This window comes from Vulpes vulpes, chromosome 1, assembly GCF_048418805.1.
Source record: "Vulpes vulpes isolate BD-2025 chromosome 1, VulVul3, whole genome shotgun sequence".
In the NCBI taxonomy this organism is placed as follows: Eukaryota; Metazoa; Chordata; class Mammalia; order Carnivora; family Canidae; genus Vulpes; species Vulpes vulpes.
Genome location: NC_132780.1, coordinates 115,712,222 through 115,732,900, shown reverse-complemented (window position 1 = coordinate 115,732,900; position 20,679 = coordinate 115,712,222). Strand labels below are relative to the sequence as shown.

At 40.4% G+C, this 20,679-nt stretch overlaps 1 protein-coding gene across 9 annotated transcripts in view; it reads left to right on the top strand.

Moving 5' to 3' along the window:
* CCDC191 (coiled-coil domain containing 191) overlaps nucleotides 1-20,679 on the top strand; it is an 89,812-nt gene that overhangs the window by 24,560 nt on the left and 44,573 nt on the right. For all 9 annotated transcript variants that reach the window (XM_025990082.2, XM_025990081.2, XM_025990083.2 and 6 more), the window contains 2 exons: nucleotides 10,059-10,249; nucleotides 18,497-18,746. In XM_025990082.2, the coding sequence (XP_025845867.1) occupies nucleotides 10,059-10,249; nucleotides 18,497-18,746 (441 nt within the window). The remainder of the gene's footprint in view (nucleotides 1-10,058; nucleotides 10,250-18,496; nucleotides 18,747-20,679) is intronic.

The window sequence follows — 20,679 nt, the reverse complement described above, 5'->3', positions numbered from 1 at the left end:
AGGCAGAGGGAGAAGCAGGCTCCATGCACCAGGAGCCCGACGTGGGATTTGATTCTGGGTCTCCAGGATCGGGCCCTGGGCCAAAGGCAGGTGCTAAACCGCTGCGTCACCGAGGGATCCCCTAATGCATGCATGTTTTAGATAGAAGTGGCTAGCTATGAATTTTAGACACTTGTAAAGAGTCATACAAAATTCGTGGTCTACCTATTCAGTTTTAAAAAGACCAGCCAGTGTAACTTAGAAATGCGAGATTATAAATAATCTCTACTCCATAGAGATCTGCTTGATCTAAACCTATACTTTGTTTTTAAGTGCTTATTTTGAACTTATTTTAGACATATAGAAAAGTTGCAAAAACAATATGGAGAATACTTGAATACGCTTCACACAGCTTTTTCCAATGTTAACATCTTATGTAAACATATCATAATTATCAGATCTAGGAAATTAACCTTGGTACAATACCAGTAGATACCATTAACTAAACTATAGACCTTATTAGAAGGTCACCGGTTTTTCCACTAACGTCCTTTTTCTTTATTCATGAGAGGCAGATAGAGAGAGAGAGAAGCAGGCTCCATGTAAGGAGCCCAACATGGGACTCGATCCGGAGACTCCAGGACCACGCCCCAGGCCGAGGGCAGGCGCCAAACCGCTGAGCCATCCAGGGATCCCCTAACGTCCTTTTTCTATTCCAGGACTCAGCCCATGATTCTATGTTAGAGTATACCTAGGAGTGTATACCTAGGACTCAGTCCGTAATTCTGTTTTATTTATTTTTATTATTTTTTTTAAAGATTATTTATTTATGTATTCTTTAGAATACACAGAGCAGAGAGAGAGAGGCAGAGACACAGGCAGAGGGAGAAGCAGGCTCCATGCAGGGAGCCCGACGGGGGACTCGATCCTGGATCCCCAGGATCACGCCCTGGGCTGAAGGAGGTGTTAAACCGCTAAGCCCCTCCCCGGGCTGCCCCATAATTCTGTTTTATATAGATGTCATGTCTCCTTTGTCTCTTCCAGTTTTGTGACAGCTCGTCCGTCATCCCTTGTCTTTTATGACCTTGACATTTTTTTCTTAAAGATTTTATTTATTTATTCATGAGAGACACAGAGAGTGAGAGAGAGAGAGAGAGAGAGAGAGAGAAAGAGAGAGAGAAGGGGGGGGCAGAGACACAGGCAGAGGGAGAAGAAGGTTCCATGCAGGGAGCCTGACATAGGACTCAATCCTGGGTCTCCAGGGTCACACCCTGGGCTGAAGGCAGTGCTAAACCGCTGAGCCACCCGGGCTGCCCGACCTTGACATTTTTTAAGGGTACTCATCAGATATTTTGTAGAGTGTCTCTCAATTCGGGTTCTCTGATATTGTCTCTTGCTTAGATTGAGTTTATGCATTTTTGGCCGGATTATTACAAGAAGTGATACTGTCCCCTTCTCAGTCATATCAGAGGGTACATACTGTTAGTATGCTGGATTTCTGTACTGTAAAGTTGTTTTCGTTTTTTATTTTATTTATTTATTTATTTTGAGCGAGATCAAGCACAAGCGAACGTGAGTGGAGGGGTGGGTGGGAGAGGGCAGGTGGGGAGAGAGAATCTTAAGCAGGCTCCATGCCCAGCGCAGAGCCTGCAGCATGGCTCAGTCTCATAATCCTAAAATCATGACCTGAGCTGAAACCTAGAATCAGATGCTTAACTGGCTGAGCCACCCAGGCGCCCCTGTACTATAAAGTTACTGTTTCTCCTTTGGAATGTCTTAGAGGAGATATTGTAAAACTCTGCAAATACCCTGTTTCTCCTTAAACTTTCACTTATTAATTTTAGCATATATTGGAGGATCTTGCCGGCAACATTACTGCGTTTATCTAATGATGATTTTGTACTTCCCCTCGTTTCTTCTCCATTTATTAACTGAAACTCTTCTACAGAAAGAAAACCTGTCCTTTCTCCCCATTTACTTATTTATTTATTCAGTTATTCAGTTATGTTCTTTTATCAATATGAGCTCATGGATATTTATTTTATTCTGTGGGTGATAATCTCTTACTGTCATTCTTTACTGTTACTCAGATTGTTCTAACTTTGGCCAGTCTTTCAGGTTGACTTCTTTGTTCTTTCAAAATGCTTCCATCCTTTTTTGAGCACTGCTTTTCTTCTGACACCATGGGACATTCTAGGCCCATCTTGTGTTTTCCCTGTCCTAGCCCTGGAATCAACCACTTCTCTGGTTTCTTTATGAGAGAATAGTATTTAGAAAGCAAGATCTGAATACAGGATGCTCTCGCAGCTCTTGGGGTGTCACTACTCAGTAGACAGAGCTGGGAAATATATGTGGTGTATACTAACCCACACATATACACATATTATATGTATTTCTTTGTCTATTTGTATACCTATTAAAATCCATGAGTTCATACTGACATCTGTAACTCCAGTGCAGTAACACAGGGGTCATGCTAGCTTTCCCTCTTCCTTATGTATAACTTACTTCTGTGACTGTCTGTCTGCTTATTAAAATACTCATGAGTTCATAAGGATACCTTCAACCCTAATCCAGTGCCAAAGGTTTCAGAATGCCCTTCCCCCTTTGATTATTTATAATTCTTTTCTCTAGCAGTGAGAAACCTGGCACTCATTATCCAAAATATATTTACTTATTTAATCCTGATATGCTATAAAAGTAGTTTCAGAATTGCTAGCCATACTGCTGTGTAAACAAGTTCACTAAAACCAGAGTATGATATTTGTACATTATTTTCATTTCTAGTCTCATTCAGCCAGAATGTTATTATTTGTTAGTTCTCTTCTTCCCTTCCCCTCAGTGTTGCTTATGTTTATTTGTAATATTGAGTAAATCTGTAATTTTGATTTCCCCTGTGTATGAGTGTAACTGAGGCATGGAGAAAACCCACCTACCAGACTCCTCAGGCTTTTACTTGAACTTGGCTAGAGACCTGAAGGTCCTCTGATAAATACCACAAAGTAGCAGGCCCGCTGGGCTTGTTACCATGACCCCAGGCCACATTCCTAGCCTGGTTCTTGAAGGAGCCCAAAGCTGTCCTTGGATACTGAAACTTGAATGCTCAGCAGCCTAAATATGATGGCAGGACAGAAAGGGGGGAAAGGCCTAGCTGTCTTGCAGTGAGCGGCTAGATAACAAGAAACTCTTGTCAGCACCCTCGCAGTGATTCACTGGCACAAACCCAACAGCAGGCTATATAGAGGATTTGTAGGAAGACTCTGAAGAGTCTATTTCTAGGAGGAGTTCTAGTTCAAGCTCCTTTAATTCTTATAATTCTTTGTGCTTTGACTCTGAATCGTATTTGTTCCCCCAAACAATCTCTTAACATCCCATTTAGGCCAAGTTATTTAATAGACTTTCTGAGAGAAACTGAGCAGGCCCTCCCATCCAAACACAGTTTCAGGTACAGCACTGTGCATGCATCTTCCCCACGTATTTCATTACCAGGTCTCTTTGTTTTATCAAAAATACCTGTTTTTGTATAGAAACTTTCTACTTCCATTTTCTATTCTATTTTCCCTTTGATCTTGCAGTGAAATCTCTTGGGGAGATTCAGCAATCCTCATGTCATTGCTAATTAGCAGAAACAACAAGGGATTAACTATGAAACTCTTATACAAATGGCCTTCTTAATTCTCACCCTGTTCTGAAATACATTTTATGTTTTCTTAAGGAAATAAGAAAGTCTGTGATCTTTTCTGCTTGTGAAAGTTGAAGAGAACCATGAAAGATGGCCTGATACTAACTTAAATCTTAATTCTGATGGGGAAGGTTTTGGTTTACTTACTTGGTTGAGTTTTTCTGTTAGAGAGTAAGATAATAGTGACCCAAAGGAATCACTGTTAATGTTGTGCTTACGGCATAGCACCTTCCAAAAGGCCACGCCAGACTAAACCAGGGAGATTATTGGAAAGGAAGCCTGGATTTTTCTGACAAGGTGATGAAAACTATAGTTAAGTACTTCATTTATATAGCACAATTCATCCCCAGGGATCTCCGTTCTGTTGGGACTGCCTACATGCCACCGAAGGAAAACCATTTCTGAGCAGAAACATAGCAACCATCCTCTCAGTAATGTCGTCTATATTTGGGGAAGGAAATGAAGGAAGAGCCTCTTTGCAAATAAAACTGTAGAGAAAGAAATGTCAGGCATACACATGAAGGACATCGAGATTCTTATAACTCTCCCCTCTACGCTTATTGCCAAAGACCATGTGTGGTATGCATTTTAGGAGGGGTTTGAAACATAATTATGTATTACTTCATACAGTTAATTCCAAGAAGAAATTTCCAAGTAAAATTTTATCAGTAAAGAGGTTGTTTGTCTATTTTGTTCTCTTCTTCCTTACCCTCACCCTATGAGTCCCTCGCATGTCCCATTCTCAAGGAAGGGACAGTGAGGGCCATTTTACCAAAACATCGCATTGATGTTTGGCTTTTCAGAATGCCATGAAGCTGTTTTTGATCCAAAGGTTCCAATTCATGTACAAGTAATTTTTTTTTGTCTTTTGAAAAAAGTAACTGATTAAATTCTGCTTTTAAAAAAGTAAGAGCCTTTGGCATAAATGGAGCCCATTCTATAAAATTTTATAGTAGAATATCTTTTCCCCTAAATACTAGACATTTCAGGTGAATATTTATAAGGATCTTGAGAACCATATGCGTAGAAACAAATGACATCACATCACTGTCTTATTGTCAGGCTACCCTGGGGGTGAACCTAACATTTATCTAATATATTCTGAGATGAGCTGTACTCTTGGCTTAGTTTGAGTGTGTGTGGCTGGGGGTGGGGGAGAGTGGGCAGGGAGTGCATTGGTAGAGGAGGGAAGGAAGTCTGGAAGAGGAAGAAAGAGGAAAGGAGAGAGGACATGGGAAGGAGCAGGTCTGCCTTCCCTAAAGACACAAGGCCCTGAAAACTGGTCTAAGCTACATTGGAGAAAGAGCACTGTCCTAATGAATAGTCTGGTTATAGGCTATATTATAATTATTCATCTTTAAAAGATCCCAGAGTGTTTTGCTGGTTAAGAATTTACTATGTGGTTAAGACTGAGCAATTACTTTCTGAAACTGTAGTATTTCTGAAGTGAGGCAGAGTTCGATTAATAAGCAGTATTATTGATTAAAGTTCTTTGTAGAATTAAGAAGAATTTACAGAATGTCCTTATGTTGGCAAATACATACTCACATGTTTGTGAGTGAAGTGTAATGATGTCTGATGTACGGGATTTATTTGTAAATACTCCAGAAAAAAAAAAATGCATGGAGAGATAAAACAAGATTAGCAAAATGTTGATAATTTTTAAAGCTGAATGAGGCGTTTATTCTTCTTTCTGCTTTTGAGTATGTTTGTTAAATTTCTGTAATGAAAAAAAAATTTCTGTAATGATGTTTTTGTTGTTTTAAGTTTAAAAGGGGAAGGAGAAAAAAACAAATACAGAAATTAAAACATTGCATCTTCTGGGATAAAAATAGCTTTTTGTCTGTAACCAGTGTTAACATTTTGCACAGCAGTGGTTGTCAAAGTTTAGGCCTCTGGGCTTTCCATGGAACCAGGCATGTCCAGGTCTTAGCACTGTGTGCAGAGAACCGAATGTATTTTCCTTAATGTAATCAGTTATAGGGATATTTATGCTTTGAGACAGAGAGCACATGACTTCCTTTCTTTTCTTTGGGGCATAATTATGAAAATCAGGAGTAGGGTGGGTCACAAGTTACTCCTTCCCAGGCTCATTCATTTTGCCCTGATAAGGATCCTCCTCTCCTCCTCCTCCCCAACCCCAGGGACTGCATAGGTTCCTTGGGGCTTTTGCCTAGCTGTAGTGGTCCCCAAAAGGAAAAAGGTACTTCCTTATGTAGCTAGCTATGGAGTGCTTTTTCACTTTTGGCCAGGGAGCAGCAAAGAGTCACCTGGGGTCCTTGGGGGTGTGTGTAGCTTTCTTGCTGACATCGAGGCAAACCTTGGCCAGCTCCCCTCGACCACTAGTTGCACCACCGTTAGTTCTGTTCCGGCAGAAATAAATTGTAAACTTGTTGACATTTTTGTCCTCTTTACAATGCATTGTTTATTTTTCCATGACTGAGAATTTTGATGCAATTATCACTGAGCTTTCTGACAAAAGGGAAATAGCTGAGGAATTTTGATGAGTTCCCCACTTCATTAATCAGAACAAGCATCTCTAGTGACAGGGTTAGAATTACAATGAAGATTAGATAGCAAATTGCTGTTCCACCTAACGTCAATCATTCTCCGTGACAGCAGTGTGATTACACTTCAGGGAAGAGCTTTTCTTGCCAACAGAACGAGGGCAACTCCAGTGCAGGTAATAAATTTAGCAGGGCGAGCTGTCATTTCTTCTCTTGAATGGAATCCTTAACGATCACATGCTGTCTTGTGGAAGATTTTGAAAGGAGGAGAGCATTTCCCTTAAAACTTTCTAAATTTCACTTTGTAGTATTTTGTAAATCATTACAGATAATGTATTTAGGAACAGTTCTTCCCACCGTGATTTTCAGGATTTTACTTACCTGTACGAAGCCTTTTTCACCACTACTATGTTAAAGAGATGTGGAAATTAAGAATCCATGACTATATCTGGAAAACCTATCAGAAATAAAACATGGTACGGAAATAAAGGAGGTAGGTAAGAAATAGAGGGAGGTCAGGCTAGTTGTCTGGCTAGTTAGAACATTAAATTCTTTTTTTTTTTTTTTTTTTAGAACATTAAATTCTGAAACAGAATTTATTAAATAGAATGTATTAGACAGAATGTATCCCTCCTCCAACCCAGTTGTGCTTTTCAATAGTAGTTCTTGTTTCAAAGAGCAAAAGGACAGAGCACTGCTGTAGTTCCAGAATCTAGTACTGAAGAGGAGGAGCAGGCCTGGGAACAGCAGGGACTCAGCTGGGGGGTGGGGGGGTGGGGGAGGTTGGGAGAGGTAATAGAATAAATAGATCATGACCATGGAAGTATGCTACTTCTCATCTCTTCTAAATAAAAGCAGAGTGCTAGCATCTTCCAGAGAAGAGGGACTAAGAATATTTTCCTCCAAGCACATTTATGGGACTCTTGTTTGCCTAAATAACGTTTGCTGTGAATCAAGATTAACTAAGTGGTGGGGCATCTGGGTGGCTCAGTGGTTGAGCGTCTGCCTTCAGCTCAGGTCATGATCCTGGGGTCCTGGCATTGAGTCCTGCATCGGGCTCCTTGCAGGGAACCTGCTTCTCCCTCTGCCTGTGTCTCTGCCTCTCTCTCTCTCTCTCTCTCTCTCTCTCTCTCTGTCTCTCATGAATAAAAAAATAATAATGTGTTTTTAAAAAAAAGCAAAACTGGCTATTTTTGGTTCACATGTTAATTTTTTTTAAGTTTTAATGGGATTGCTCTTTTGAATAGACAAGAAAAACCAATAAGTTGATTTGAGTCCATCACTTTGCTGTTACTTCCTTCTATGTAGTGCAACTGAATTATAGACCTTTAAAACTGATCATTTTGCTTTCAAAATCTAAATTATTTTAAAAAAATATATTGACTGTAGCATTTATTAACTCAAATTTTCCCCTCTTAAATTCAGATATGCTTTAGCAGTACTCTACCATTGTCAGTTATGACTATGACTTCTTTCTCTTGCGGGATGAAAGAAGCAAAGAATATGCTCTTCATTTTTTGGAGACTTTTTGCCTAATAGATTGGGTCATCAGGATTGCCAGAATGTTTCAGTATTAGCCTTTGGTGTACCACTAACTTTTCACTCTGGGAATTTCATCATTAACCCTTCTCTACTTGAAGTTTAGCTTGGTAAGGTAAATCATGATAATATCTGCAGTCTCTCTATATTGTAATGATGGTCTGCAAATTAATAAATAGTGCACGTAATATTGTGCTTACAGTAATGCTTGGAACTTTGTAGACAGGGAATGTAGAAAGCCAAGGACACTATTAATAGTGTTGGTATTGTCTAAGGTGGGTTATGTTTGTATTATTTCATCCTTAGAAATATTCTAGGAGTTTAAATTAGAGCTAGCTGTACATAGAATATTTCAAGTCATTCGAGAGTCCTTTAAATGAATCTGGTAGACATAGTATGTTTTCTTTTGACCATGGCACACAAGTTAATTTTTTTTTCCCATGCTCTATTTTGTGGGTTAGACAGGCAGGTAGTAATGCAAAAATTCTATCTAGCAGCTGTGTGTCTCCCTTTTTATGACTGGAGGTATATCCTGTATTCAGCAAATCTCCCATCCTCCTTCCCTCTCTTCTCTTCCGTCCCTTTCATGGGATCTAAGATGAAGATCTAGACAGTGTGCCCTCATTTGACATAATGGAAAGGGAATGAGAACTTTTTAAAGTTTGCCATGGTTTCTCCTGATAAATAATAATAAAGAGGATTTTGTAATTTGTCTAAATGGGAATAGAACTGAATTCTTGCATAAAAAGCATTGTTTGCCAAAAGGGCTATTTCTAAGAATTCTAGCATATGCTTACTTGCAATATTAGTCTTTTAATTTATATGCCCTCTTTCCCTATAACCTCTCAAAAGGAGAGATTAAATCTTTGTTCAGAGTTCCCAAATTTAAATCCAATGGTGGCTGCTTACTAAATGTTGAAATAGCAAAAGGGTTGTTATACAGGTAGAAGCAGTAAAGACAGTTGACCCTGACAGGGCTAGCAAGTGGTTGAGGCTGGTCATTTAGGCCACAGTGTCACTTTCTGTGAGGTTACATTCTGTTTTATTGCTACCAACACTTGATACAACTCTCAGATTTGCCATTTTCATTCATGGGACCCCGTCCCTTCCTTCTGGGGGCTCATAGTCTAGTGGAAACCAGTAAACCGGGGATCGTAATACAGTATAATGAGTGTTGTGATGGAAGAAAGCAGAGATTGCTCTGGAAACACAGTGGAAGGACACTTGTATTTGGGGAGAGTGGTTGGTAACAGGAGAACTTCCAGAAAGAAGTGAGTCCTGAAGTAGTCAAAGAAAGCGCAGAAAGGGAGGACTGAGAAAGGAGCATGCACATAGGAAAGGTTAAAAGGTGTGGTTGAGGACAGCCCCGGTGGCGCAGCGGTTTAGCGCTGCCTGCAGCCCAGGGTGTGATCCTGGGGACCCTGGATCGAGTCCCATGTCGGGCTCCCTGCATGGAGTCTGCTTCTCCCTCTGCCTGTGTCTCTGCCTCTCTCTCTCTCTCTCTCTCTCTCTCTCTCTCTCTCTCTCTCTGTCTCTATGAATAAATAAATAAAATCTTAAAAAAAATAAATTAATTAAAAGGTGTGGTTGAGGTAAGGGCAAGAACTGAAAGTTCTGTGATGTAGTGGAAACGTTTAGTTTACTGTGAAGGTAGGAGATGTAGGCAGGGACTAGATTTCAGAGAGTTTCTTAGGCTAGGACCATAAGTAAACTTTTCTGGGGACATCCGTAGGCTCAGTGGAACTTCTCTCCCTTGTAATCACATGCAAGTAGCAGAAGATCCCAAACATCCTGAGCCACCTGGTCTCTCTAGGCCTGCTCACCGAAGCTCTGTTGTGGTCAGTGGTAGCTCAGCTGTCACTGTTGTTTTAGCTATCTTATTTCCAAGGACCAGAAATCCCTATTCTGTCCTCATGGGATCTTCCATGTTCCTTTGTGCAGGACATCAGCAATGTTTGTAACAGGAATTAATTAATCAGTTGGTATTTTAAACTCCCAAGACAAGCTGGCAGCCCTACGGGAAGCAGATATTTCAAGCTTCTCAAACAAGTCACTTAACCTGGGTCTTAGATGTGACTGTTCCTCCAACCCCCCAGAGGACCGATGCCTTACAGTGAGAACTAAGTATTACAGTTTAGGTCATGAGCCTGGGTACCTCAGCTGCGTGACTTGAATACTTTCTGTCATTATTCGCATAAAGCAGTTATATTTTGTTTCCCTTCATCAAGACCACAGTCCCTAGATTTGTTAGAAGAAGTGTGAGGGGGAAATCTGAGGGGACAGCTCCCAGTGTTAGGTGTTAGAGACACTGAAGCTGGTCAGTGGTGATTTTCCACATGTTTCCGTTGCAGTGTCAGAAACGGTATTTCTCTGCCTGGCACAGTCTGATCCTTGATCGTAGGATTACGCTGGGAAAAGCTGGGACCCTGTCCGACTGGAAGTTTCAACTGAAGGTCCTGCGAGCCTGGAGAGACTACACAAGATCCCAGAAGTTGGCGCGGGAGACCCAAGCCCTGGAAAATGACCTTCGAGAAGCAAACAGGTACTTTTATTTGGATCACGAAAACCCCTCTGGTGTGTTTAGGACATTTTTCCTCCTGAGGAATCCTGAAGTAAACTCTAAAAATTCTATTCACTAGAATCATCTCATCTATTATAAAATGTGGGGATCACTGCTTTTTCTGCATTAACATCCCAAACTAGAAAATTTTAACTGATAATTATAAGCGAAAGAAAAAATCTAATTCAAAAATATTAATGTATATGCTTTTTGTGAAGAAAACAATTGCTTTGCCTTTTCCCTCTCCCCTGAAGTCGTAGCATTGTACCTTGGACCATCTTACAATTCGGAAGACAGAGTTTGGTTAATATGCCAGTAATTCCCATTGATGTTTGAAATCCCTGCCTGCACGCAGAATGTTAATTAGGGGCATAGGGACCGTGCATCCGGGAGGGCAGACCTGCGGAGTTGCTTCTCCCACCTTCTGTTCCTTTCCTCCATCTTCTGTTCCAAACCTTATTTAGAGGTTTTTGATACCTTTGTATCAGCATCCTCTTGTACCTGGGAATGACACAGAAATTGTCTTCAAATAAAACTTACTTTGTCCCATCATCTTAAAATTACCAAGTGCAACTTTGTACCCTGGAACCCCAGTCACGGCTTTAAAAGGATCCATTTGTTTATTTGGGGGGCAAGGACAGTTTATGTTCTTATGTGTAATCACCTCTCCCGCTGTCAACTCTGTTACTCATTCAGGCTGAAAATTTGAATGAATGGTGTGGGAAATCATTGTTACATGGGAGGAAAGGGTGCCCTCTAGAGTTGTGCGGCCCTGTGACACCATCAGGGTGGGTACACAGGAGCCTGACGCATGGCCTCACAGTTGGTGGGGAAGACAAGGTCTAAAAACAGGACAGGTGTTGAGCAGCATGATAAACTGCATAATGCATCCCCTCTGCTGCTGAAAGCTTAGCAGAAGAAGTGTCGGGGATTGAGGAGACTCCTACAAAATGCCAGGAAGGGCTTTATCAGGAAGGTGGGTGGTGAGCTGGACTCTGTATGGTAAGTAGGACATTCCTCAGTGGGAATGGGGAGATGAGGTGATGGCTTGTAGGATAGCCATCCCGGTTGGAGATCATCAAGCATGTGGTTCTCAAGTTCTCAGCTTGTAAAAGGCCTTGAATGCCAAGACGAGGAGTTTAGGAATTCTTTGTGAAATGAAGGTGAATTCTTGACTGTGTGTGTGTGTGTGTGTGTGTGTGTGTTTGTGTTTTAAGTTCTTGACAGCTTTTAAGTAGAAGGATGTCCTACTCAATTTCTCTTTCTTTACAGTATGCTAGGGGGAGTCTTCAGTGGGGGGGGGGGGGGGGGGAGGCAGCATTGAAAAACTCTTTCCCATAATTCATTTCTAAGTTCTCAAGACCCAACCATTGATATAAGAAATTGGGATGATAGCTTACTGAAAAAGGAATGGCTAGCAGGATTTCCTGGGTAAAGGAGGGGAACTGGAGGTGCTGTAAAGGGGAAGCAATGTGAGTGAGGACACAAAGGGTGTGGAAAGCTGAGGGTCGACATTAAAAGTGGCCTGTGAAGTGTACGTGCTGAAAAAAACTTGTAGAAGAAAAATCTGAAGAACTTGATATTTCGTTCCAATTAAACTGTTTAAATATAAAACTCACTAAATGAGGATTTCATAATAGCATGAGGTGCCAATTTTTTTTTTTTTTTAAGATCTTAGAACTTTTTGTCTCGTATCTGTGACTTATTTTCAGGTGTCTATTTTTAAATGTTCAGAATGGGTACTACATTTCTTTAAAGTGCCAGAGTTAGAAAATACGTAACTTACAATCATTTTTTTTTTTTTTTTTTTTTTTACTACAAAACGTTACAGCAGGAAAATCTTAGAGCAGGAAGTCATCTCAAGGATCGTCTGATCCTGCCTGTCATTCTGCAGTTGTTAAAAGCAAGGCTTGGAGAGAGTAAATGACTCTCTCGAGGTCATGAAGGTAAGAGTAGCTAGTCCATGACTAGAGTCTGGTCTTTCAGATTCTGAGTCAGATGCTTTTTCCTATACCACACTGCTTCTGTGTTAAATGTTAAACTGTATGTAGGTGGTGGTTCCCTGAGACAGCCGTATTTTTTGGTTACATGGCAATTTTAAATGGTTGTGGATGAAAAATAAAGCAGTAATCAACAAATGACAAGTCATGCTAGAAACGAAGGAGAAGAAAGGAGCTACTAAATACGAGCCATCCTTGGTGCTGCTTTCCTACAAATCCCAGGCTCTCTGCATGTTTTTCTTTGTTCTAGAAATTAAGTTGGGTGATTTTGTTCAAGGAAGGTTGGGATATTAAAGTTGGGGAAAGAGCTCAGAGGTAGCTACTATGGGCAGAAACCAAGAAATATCAGTGGGATGGAGGGTGTCTGGAGAGCCTCTTTCCTGGTTTCATCAGAGTTTCTCCTAGTACCTCAGTGGATACCAAATACATATTTGTTGAATAATAAGTGAGTCAGTGAGTGAATGAGTTCATTTGCTTCCTCTCCTGCAATTTAACTTGATAGTGTTTTCAAGCATTTTTTTTTCTACTAACGAGCTCAAGGAATATAACCGGTTACTCACTGTAGAAACTCTCACCAGACTGGCAAACACAGGTGGTTCTGTGGCTTATCCTGGACGTGGAAATCATTTGCTTTGCCCATTACTCAGATGTCAGCTGTGTCCTCATGCGCCAGCTCCTGCATCCACATTTGTTTTTGATACCCGGGGTTTCTCCTCACCGGCCTATCGCCCCACTCCTGAGTCTTGTATGTCTACAAGTTTCTTTCAGCCCAGCTTTCCTGGCTTCTTTCTTCCTTCTTTCCCTTCTTCCTTTCTCTCTTTACTTTTTTTTTTTTTTAAAGATTTTATTTTATTCATGAGAGAGAAGGCAGAGACCTGGGCAGAGGGAGAAGCAGGCTCCCTGTGGGGAGCCCGACGTGGGACTGGATCCCAGGACCCCAGGATCACGACCTGAGCCAAAGGCAGATGCTCAACCACTGAGCCATCCAGGTGCCCCTTCTTCCTTTCTTTTTCTTTCTTTTTCTATTTTTATCTGTCTCTTTTCTTTTAAAAGTAGTTACAGAAATGGTATTACAAAATTTTGATACAGTATCCTGATAAAATCTCAACATTAACAAGTATTCCCAGACCCTGAGGATTCAGTCACTTAGGTAACACCACAAAACCCTGGTGCATACACCAAGTTAGATCCTCTGATGGGGTCATATTGGCATTTGAACTGAATTTATAATCTGCGTTGCATGTTCATGTTCAAAGCTGGCTTTTTTCTGCTATTGCCCCTCTCTCCGTCCCTCTCTTCCATTTATGGCCAGCCGTGGACAAAATGAGGAAGAAGCAGGGTTCATTGTTGGCATCCTCCACCCCCAGCCCTCTGAGCCCCTGATTTCTCGGTCCTTCCCTCAGTAACCCCCACACTGCCTGCAGTCTTGCCCTCCCTTGCACCGGAGCTCTGGGCCTTTCCTGGAGTATGCTTTGATCCCTTCCCTTTGTCCCTGGAGCCCCTCACACTGTTCCCTGTGACCATCAATTGATGTTATCCCTCTTGGGAAGCTTTCTGCACTTGCACAGGTAGTGTCTGCAAATGGAAGCGATGGGAGTGTGAGGGTACTGTGGCAGGCCCGGGGACAAACTGGCCCTTTGGTAGCCCTCCAGCCAGGACATTCGTTCGTTCACTCATTCTTTCATTCTGTCGAATAGAATTTATTCTTTTACCAACCAGCTTTACTTATGTTTACTGAGTACTGGGCTCTCTCTTGAGCACAGGGAGGGGGACTTGAGAAAAAGTGTTAAATACTTGCCTTCTAGGAGTTTTCAGTCTAAGTGAAGTGAAAAACGGTACCCAAATACTAAAAATAATTGCAACAGAAGGCACCATAAGAAAAATACTTAGGAGTGACATAGACTTGGCTATCATGCGTTATAATCCCCCGAGGAGCTTTTTAAAAATAGGAATTCATGGGCCCCATCTTCTTGAGAGAGAGGGAGAATGTGGCTAAGTAGAAGAGGGCGTTTTTCAGTTCGGGGGGGGGGGGGGAGGGGACTGGTAAACCAGCACATAAGCAGCTTGTGAGAGAGTGGGCTGGGGTGAGCCCACATGCTAGCCTGGGGGTGGGGAGGCTGAGCTGAAAATAGACTGTCAGGTATCCCCATATCCCCACTCCTCATTTGAGCATTCTTTAGGACAATCACTTATGGAGCCCCTCGGTGAATCATGTTCGATGCCCTTCCTTCCACGCGCACCTGGGTATCCAGGCGAGAGGCCAGAAAGTGCAGGGCATCTGAAGCTGGGCAAGCTCCTCGTGTGTCTGTGAGACAGGCAGGGGGCCCAGACTTGCACTGCCTGGCTCACTTTTAAAACTCTTTCAGACAGAACCGTTGTCATCTTCCACTTTCTCCCTAGGGGCTACTTGAATGCATTAGCTTAACGTCCCCGTTCCTGCTCATCCCAAATGCAGCTGTTCATACCGCTGCTGTTTTCATGTTCGTGCCAGATTTCTGCACTCAATCAGATCATGAGTGTGTGGTTATTTGTCATTTCTCATTTCCTTTTTTAAAAAATTCAAGACGCTTTTTAGTACCTGGTAGTCTTGTCCTAAGATAGTGTTATCTTCCATGAGAATTCGTCTACATATTCAGATGTGTGTGTCTGTGTGTGTGTGTGTGTGTGTGTGTGTGTGTGTATTTAATGAAATCTTTTTTTAATAAAGATACACAATGTGTAGGGTTTTTTTGTTTGGTTTGGGTTTTTTTTAGGGTGACCCCATTTTTAAGAAGAAAACTGAGGCTTCCAAGCGCTTAATCTAGTGTCCCCTGTCTAGTTAGTATTCTTCTGACTTATAGGTTCTAGAACATGCACTGATCACTAAGCATCATTTGAGGTGTTGATTCTAAACAGCATGGTTGATTATTTAAATTCCTATTTAAACCTTTATATTTTATACTCTTAGGTCTGAGATAATAAAAAATATATATTGGTCTCTACACCTGGTTCCTGGAACAGAGCTTCTAAGACCCTTGTAATTTCCTAAATGATGATAGCACTAGAAACAGCTCTTGTTCTAATATTAGTCTTTGATCTCTGCTCCTGACACTTAACTCCTTGCTAATTACCTGAGTGATAGGAGTGTCTTTTGTCCTATGAGAGAGTTCTGGGTTGGCTCCTGGAGGGCTCTAGGATGAGGGTTGGTCACCAGAAAGACCAAACCATGATCAGAAACTTGGAATTTTTGGCCTTGCTCCCCATCCTCTTGAAGAAGGAGAAAGGCTGAAATGGAGTTAACATCAATCATAGCTACACGATGAAGCCTCCATAAAATCCCAAAGTGTAAGGTTCAAGGGGCTTCCCAGCAGGTAAACACATCCACATTGACACCCCAAATATATGGGGACAGAAGCTCTTGTGCTCAGGACCTTCCCAGACCTCACCCTATGCATCTCTTCATCTGACTGTTCCTCTGTATCCTTCATCATATCCTTTAATAAACTGATAAACATAAATGTTTCCCTGAGTTCTGTGAACTACCCTAGCAAATTAATTAAACCCCAGGAGGGGGTAGTTGGAATCTCTGATCTGTAGCCGATTGATCAGAAACATGAGTGATAGATAACCTAGGTTTGTGACTAGCATCTGAAGGTGGTGGGTGGGGAGAATGGGAAGACTTTTATGGGACTGAGCCCTTAGCCTGTGGGATCTGACACTGTCTTTGGGGAGATAGTATCAGAATTGAGTTAATTCTTGGATATCCTGCTTGGTGTCCAAGAGTTGCTGTTGGTGTGGGGAAAAACCTTCACACGTTTGTAATCAAAGTGCCAGAAGTGAGGTGTTCTCAGAAAAGATAAAGGAGACACACAGGAGAGACACACAGTGGGGGGAAGAACCAGGTTTTTCCTTACATAGGAAGGAAAACAGTTTTTCCACTATATTTGGTCTTTAGGGACAGCCTTTCTGTGCATGTAGTTATTTAACTGTGATGATCAATTTATATGCTTTTGCCAGAACTTCCCAGATTTCAGCTTAGAGGCATACTGGGACAAGATGTTTTCCATAAGGGAACTCTGTCCTTCATTTTATGATTAGCTGGGAACTGTGTTTGAAACCATTTCTTTTGGTTAGCATACCTAAGTATTGCATCAGATTGAGATTTTAGGAAGTTTAAGTGATTTTTCACTTTCAGAAATATTTATGTTTTTAGTGTCATCTTTTTAAAAATATGGAAATTAGCTTATTTGGAATATCACTCTGCTGAAGTGAACTGCAGAGAAACAGGAGTAAGACCAGCTTTGTCTCTGGATCCCTAGACTCTGCATTTCTACCTTTCCATCTCAAAGCACAAATGTAGATATTTTAAGTACACTTTGAAATCCCCTACATAATCACTAGAGAGTCAGCTCTACACACTATGGTCAATATGTAATTTTTACCCATTTTCTTACTGTTTGGTCTTTTTGATATAGCTGCCGAAATATTTTTCTCTTTGTCTTTTATAGTGTCCAAATTATCTCTTCCATGATAGTCGAAACCCTAGTGCTCCTTTTGGCTGTTTATGCTATAAAAACATGAAATTAACACATCAGGTAAATTTCACACTCCCCCTTCCTGAGCAGATTGATGTAAATTGAATTTCACATTAATCAGAGAGGGCAATATACATCTTCTATCCAGTGGAAATTTATTATTTTCACTTAAGAAAAGTGCTATAGGCTTTTTATTTGTTTCACTATTTAAACATTGATATATTTGGAACTTTTTTCTTACCTTTTTTGCTACCTGATTTATTATCCTTCCTTCCTCTAAAATTTTTATTTTATGGTTATTCAGTCCCATATTAGGTAATTTATTTCCATCAGATTAAATCCCATGTATAAATATTTATATTAGCACCTATATTATACTTTTATTACAAAAACATCAGTTAATCAAATTGAGTACCTATCATTAATATAGTAGAGGGAAGCAATTAAATACAATGAAATATGCTGTTGGCAGAGTTGTTACTGTTTATCCTTAATTTCACTGTTTCAATTAACTCTACTCTAATTGGTTGTTTCATCCAACTTCTCTGACACAGGTTAACTTCTGTGACTTTAAAGTAGTCTTTTTCAAACTAAGGGTTTTAACCCATTAACGGGTCCTGAAATGAGGCCCAGATGAGCTATATTTTGTAAAGAAATGGAACAGAGCAGAAATGCTAGAATGCACCTAGATATTGTTTGGCGAGACTTTTGTTTCATACATACACACATAAACTTGTATATTGTGTCACAGTGTAACATTTTTCTTACTATAGATGCCAGTCAGGAAAGCTTTAAGTCTCTTAAGCATTTAAGAACTCTAGAAATGTTCTCCTGACCCATTGACTTAAGAACTTTGATTTTTTTTTTTTTTTTTTTTTTTTTTTTACATATAACTCCAAAGAGTCCATGAGGAGAGTTAAGCATTACGGATGGGTATCCAAATAGTATTATAGAGAACTTGAGTCATCTTTACAAGACGAAATCAAGTAGTAGTAGATTTTCTCTAAATAATGGTAGATTTTCAACCTCAAAACTGATTCCTGATCTAATATAAAAAGTTCCAAACTCTACAGCTTACTTCTTCAGGGACAATAATCATCCACTTATAGATAGAATTTAGACCCCTCCATGCTCGAATTCTCAACTGGCTGCCCCAACAATGTCTCCTGATGGGAGTCCCCTTTGGGAAGGGAATAAAGCAAGCAGTTCCCAGCCTCACTCATTGATGTCCTCTAACATTATGAAGTTTCATAAGTCTTATACTTAATTCGTTATTGACAGATCACTTGTTAAATCTTGTTCCATTCCCTTTCTCCCAAACCTCTGTCTTCTTCACATTTGCAGACATGGCTGAAATCTCCCTCACACATTCATATTTTTTAAAGTAGTTATTTATATGCCGATTTCTCTTGCTCCTTCCCCTCCAAAAGCTCTCAGAAACTTTTATGGTAATTTTAAAAAATGTAATATGCTCTGTGATGTGATAGAACTCTTAATTCTGAGATAATCTCTTAAGGTGCCAACGTCCTCTACAAGCAGACCTTTTGCACCAGGGGATTTGATAAAGCGATTCCATTTAGCTTAAATAAAAGGATATGCTGGATCTAAGATGGAACATTTCGGGGACTCTTTTAGACTTGTGTTTCGTTTATATGTTATCAGCTAACAAGCTGTAAATGGCTTCATCTTTTTAATGGAAATACTCTGTTGCTTAGAAAACAACAACTGGCCACTGAGTATAACCGGAAACAAGTTCTCCGACAGCACTTTACAGAATGGCAGCATTGGCACCGTGCGGAAATCCTAAAGAGAGAGCTGGCCCTGACAAAGGAGGAAACTAGGAAGAAAATGAGTGAGCTGCTAGAGGCAGCATCACTAGGGAAACTCAGCACAAATGGGTCATCAGGCATCATTCTACTTGAGGAGGCAGCAACTATGGTGAATCCAGTTAGAGGAAATGGAGAGGTACGTTGTTTTTCCTTTGCTTGGTCTTCTGCTTATTAAACACTGGCATTTGAGCTCTGCACTGGTATAGCCTGGGTTATATTAGCCATTGTCAGATTGCCTTGCCTGGACTATCTAGAAGATGTGAGCTGTTTACGGTACACAGAGGTTATCTTTAAGTCAGTGTTTTTCTTGAACCATTTCTTTTTTTTTTTTTTTAATTTTTATTTATGATAGTCACAGAGAGAGAGAGAGGCAGAGACACAGGCAGAGGGAGAAGCAGGCTCCATGCACCGGGAGCCCGATGTGGGATTCGATCCCGGGTCTCCAGGATCGCGCCCTGGGCCAAAGGCAGGCGCCAAACCGCTGCGCCACCCAGGGATCCCTTTTTTTTTATTTTATTTATTCATGAGAGACACACAAAGATAGAGACATAGGCAGAGAGAGAAGCAGACTCCCTGCGGGGACCCCAACGCAGGACTCGATCCCAGGACCCTGGGATCATGCCCTGAGCTGAAGGCAGACGCTTAACCATTGAGCCACCCAGGCATCCCCCAAATCTTTTTGTATAGCATATATGAACTTTGGTATTCTTGAGATTTGGAGGGACATAATATAGAGAAGGAACTTAAAACAACTAAGTGAAAGACTCCTTCAGGAACAGTTATATAAAGCATTGTTTATAACTCTTTAACTCCTCTAACTTGATCACCAGACATTTCTTGTCTAAATGAGCTTGTGACACACACACACACACACACACGGGGAATTTTTAAGTTTTTATTTTTCTAATAAAAATCATTTGTGTTAATTCTGGTAATTTGATAGGAGAAAATGACAGAGGAAAAAGCAAAGTAGCTTATAATTCTATCACCTGGAAATAACCACTAGTAACATGTTGAATAGCTGTATAGTCTTTTCTCTATTCAGGCATATGCAAATTTTTCTCTTTAATATTTTATTTAGCTTTTAAACTTTCTTCAGTCAAGCTATTGAGGGTATCTGCTTTTTCATAATACATAATACAGAAAAACTAAGGCCATTTTTTTCTTAGTAATGTAACTATCATGTTTTTCTGGAAAAAAAATTGCAATTTTACAATATAACCTGAGAATTTTCTATATCACTAAATTTACTGTTGCAACATTAGTTCTCAGCTGACAGTAAACCACAGATCAGACCTGCTAAATCAAAATTTCTGGTTGTGGGGTGCCTGTATTTTTTTTTTTTTTAAGTTTCACGGGTGAACCTGATGAATACCCTTTGATTAAGGACTACCATTCTGTGACATCATTTTGTAATGGTGTAGGATATTCTGTCATGAGCCATAGGCTAGAATCTGTTTATCTTTTTCTGTATTGCTAGACATTTAAGTTTCCAGTTTGTCACTATTGCAAACAATGCTTCAGTGATCATCCTTATAAAGAAATCTTTGCACACATCCACTTTACTTAAATGCTTTCCTTAGGATAAATACCTAAAAATAGAATGCACATTTTGAAGAATAATACCAAATTGGCCCTCCAGAAAGGTTATGCCAAAAAAATGCCTATCTTCCTGCCTGGTAACACAATTTTCATTTTTGCTAAGTTGATGGTAAAATATTTTCATCATCTTATTGCTTCAGCATTTGCATTTTTTAATTAGTGAAGTTAAACATTTTTTGTAAAGATTTTATTTATTCATGAGAGACAGAGAGAGAGAGAGGCAGAGACACAGGCAGAGAGAGAAGCAGGCTCCATGCAGGGAGCCCGATGGGGGACTTGATCCCGGGACTCCAGGATCATGCCCTGGGCCAAGGCAGACGCTCAACCACTGAGCCACCCAGGCATCCCTAAACATTTTTTATAATGGCCATTTACATATATATGTATGTGAAAATGGTTTATTTCTAGATAGATATTTAATGATTTGTCTCTTCATGCCCTTATACGTTTTTCTATTTGATTATATA